The 3,411-nt window shown below is 37.1% G+C and overlaps 1 protein-coding gene across 1 annotated transcript; it reads left to right on the top strand.

The window, feature by feature from the left end:
• Positions 1–552: 552 nt before the first annotated feature.
• LOC109000306 (xyloglucan endotransglucosylase/hydrolase protein 9-like) lies at positions 553–3,024 on the top strand. Its single transcript, XM_018977138.2, has 4 exons — positions 553–796; positions 997–1,097; positions 1,596–1,789; positions 2,387–3,024. Exons 1-4 carry the CDS (start codon positions 631–633, stop codon positions 2,805–2,807), a joined length of 882 nt encoding a protein of 293 aa, XP_018832683.2. The 5' UTR covers positions 553–630; the 3' UTR covers positions 2,808–3,024.
• Positions 3,025–3,411: the final 387 nt, after the last annotated feature.

The following is a 3,411-nucleotide window of genomic DNA, read 5'->3' on the forward strand; positions in this document are numbered from 1 at the left end:
AAAAGTTATTTTTATAAGGATCTTATTTTCTTAAAAAAAAATAATGTGCACAACTTATACCGTCTAATTACTCTTTTTTTTTTTTTAAATCTATTGAGTTATCTGATATTTAATCCCACGTGGCATGAGGTCAAGGATGACGCGGCAATGGAAGAGGAGAAGATAGCGAGGGATAGTCAAATTGAAGAGAATCACTTTTACATATTTTTTTTTATATTTTATTAATATTAATATGATTGATCAAATTAATTATTTAATATTAAAAAAAGAGAAATTATATGTACAATTTTGAATTGGAATTACTAGTGTAGTCTTATTGATAAACGGTGATAAAATGAAAAAATATTATTTAAAAAAATATATTATTATAATTTTAATTTTTTAAAAATATAATTAAATGAATTTGCATAAACAATCTTTTTTAAAGATTATATATAAATTAACTAAAAAAATGACGTCATCAATCAGCCGTAAAAAATATACAAAATTACTGCACATCAAAATATCAAATTTTTGCATATAGAATTTGGCTATAAAAAAGCCATTGTTTTGTTATATTCTCTAGAGCATTTCAGTGCAGAAGCTTCACCGTGCTCACTCCCTCTTAACTCTATCACACGCGCAGTTGCAATGGGTGTTCCAGTGTCTGTGTTCTTTGGTTTCTTTGTGGGTCTTGTATTGGTGGTGGGATTGGTTAGCTCGGCAAAGTTTGAGGAGCTTTTTCAGCCAAGCTGGGCTCTGGACCATTTCATTCATGAAGGAGAGCTTCTTAAGCTCAAACTTGACAACCATTCCGGTACTGATCATTTTCCTGCTTAAAAGAATCAAGCTTTTCATCTTTTTGTTGAGATGGGTCTGTTCGGTTTCTGTTTTCCTCCCTTTTAGTCGTTTCCAATGGTTGCTAGTTGTTATTGTACATGTTTCCTGTTCTTGTTTTCTTCTGTTCCGTTGTTTGTACATCGAAAGACTAATCAAGTCATGGGTGGGAAATTCCAGGCGCGGGGTTTTCATCGAAGAGCAAGTATATGTTTGGGAAAGTGAGCATTCAGATTAAGCTTGTGGAGGGTGACTCTGCAGGAACAGTCACGGCTTTCTATGTAAGTGTTATATTTCCCTTCTTGATGAGTCTGTTTTACACTTCTTTCCACGTTGCTTTTGCTCTTGCACGTTCCACCATATGTTCATATCTATCAATTCGCCAAATGCTCAACTCCTGGGACTGTAACACCTGTGACCCCATTCAAGCAGTTGACAGCACAACTCACTCGATGCATTGAACGTTTTTGCCCATATGCAGACAATATAGGCTTTGATCTTTTCTGAAGTGAACTCATGACAATATAGGTTACTGGTATCTTCTACCTACTCAGTTAAAATTGCTATTGGACTGTCTCTATTCGTTGAGAATCACAAAACATTTTACTGTTTGATCATTTTAATTGTCTTTATCTGGTACAATTATTTGTACTATATCTGTATGGCTCCGGCGTCGGTATTCAATTATCTTTTTTCTCTGTTGTTTTTGCTGATAGTGAGGATATTTTTGCGGGGTCCATCTTATCATTTTCCTCATGTTCCCATATCTTTTGGCACAGATGTCATCGGACGGTCCAAATCATAATGAGTTTGATTTCGAGTTTCTGGGAAACACCACTGGTGAACCCTACTCGGTCCAGACCAATGTGTATGTGAACGGTGTGGGTAACCGAGAGCAGAGGCTGAACCTGTGGTTCGATCCTACGAAGGAGTTCCACTCCTACTCCCTCTTTTGGAACCAGCGCCAAGTTGTGTAAGAACTCCTTCAATCCCTCTCACACCATGTCTATGATTACACAACATATGCTACATCTAGTCATGTTTGTTCTATAGATATATGCAAGTATATGTAAATATTAGCTTGAAGTATTATTGGCGTTTGCACGTTTGTTTTATGATTTCAAGTGGGCTGAAGGTCGCTAGACACACTGTTTTCGTGGGTCTGAAAAGCTTCTGCATAAAGCAACATATGCTTTGTGTTAGAGCTGAGTGAGCTAAATTTGCGTTGCCCCAAGATAACAAGAAAAAAACAAATAAACAAACCCACAGAAAAGTGGGTAGAATCTTGATTCTTCCGCCCCTCCCATCGCCTCCAAGGTCCACGTACTAGATGTGCAGAGATACAGACAGATGCCCATTATGTTCTGCTTTTGGCATGTAGCCAATTTCGTACACATCATGTTTGCATGTCAAACGTAGCAATAATTCCCAATGTTTGTTTTTTTATTGTTCTGAGTTTAACCATTGTTTATGAATGAAAATGACAAAAAATTTAATTTAGTTGACATTTGAGTCTATATTCATAGCGAATATAGCACTAAATCGTCTTCTACTTGTTGGTTTTGTTTAGGTTTCTGGTTGATGAGACCCCAATAAGATTGCATACCAACATGGAAAACAAAGGTATACCATTTCCCAAGGACCAAGCCATGGGTGTCTACAGCTCAATTTGGAATGCGGATGACTGGGCCACACAGGGTGGCCGGATCAAGACGGACTGGACCCATGCACCCTTCATAGCCACCTACAAGGGCTTCGAAATTGATGGTTGTGAGTGCCCGGTGTCGGTGGCGGCTGCTGATAATGCCAAGAAGTGTATCAGCAGTGCGGAGAGGAGGTATTGGTGGGACGAGCCCACATTGTCGGAGCTAAATGTGCACCAAAGCCACCAGTTGATGTGGGTTAGGGCCAACCACATGGTCTATGACTATTGCACTGACACGGCTAGGTTCCCTGTCCTGCCTCCGGAATGCATGCACCACCGCCACTAGTGGTGGCCTGCGGATCGAGGAGAGGAGTTGGGAACTTTGTAAAAAAGAACAAAAACTAAAGTGTGGGGAGGTTGGGAGATCAGATCAAAGTCATAAACTTGTCATGGGAGTGGGACCATTGTAAAAAAGGATAGGGCAGGTTGGGGGAACCAAATCAAAAAGTCATAGAACATGTGCTACTTGTTTGTTTCAATATTCGTTGCTTAGGTTTGTTAATTAAAAAAAAAACAATATTGTATGTTATATTATAACGATATTATTTCGTTCAAAAGTTGAAATTAAATTGTTCGGTGTTTAAGGTTGCGATTAGATCATCGTGATATTTTATGAATAATAGTGAAAAAATAATAAAAAATTAATAATTGAATATTGAATATTAATAAATAATAGTAAAAAATGTTAATAAAATAATGAATAATAGTGAAATATTTTGATAATATTTTACTACCTAAATTGTACTAAGTTTTGTTCTTTATGGTGATTCATGTTGCGTTTGGGTATGGAGCTGAGTTCAACTTTTTATGGATAGTAATGAGTTGAGTAGTGAAGAAAGTTATGTAGGATAGGGCTCATCTAAACTGAATTTAAAATATGTTTGGATGTT

The sequence above is a fragment of the Juglans regia genome, chromosome 10 (assembly GCF_001411555.2).
Source record: "Juglans regia cultivar Chandler chromosome 10, Walnut 2.0, whole genome shotgun sequence".
Taxonomy (NCBI): domain Eukaryota; kingdom Viridiplantae; phylum Streptophyta; class Magnoliopsida; order Fagales; family Juglandaceae; genus Juglans; species Juglans regia.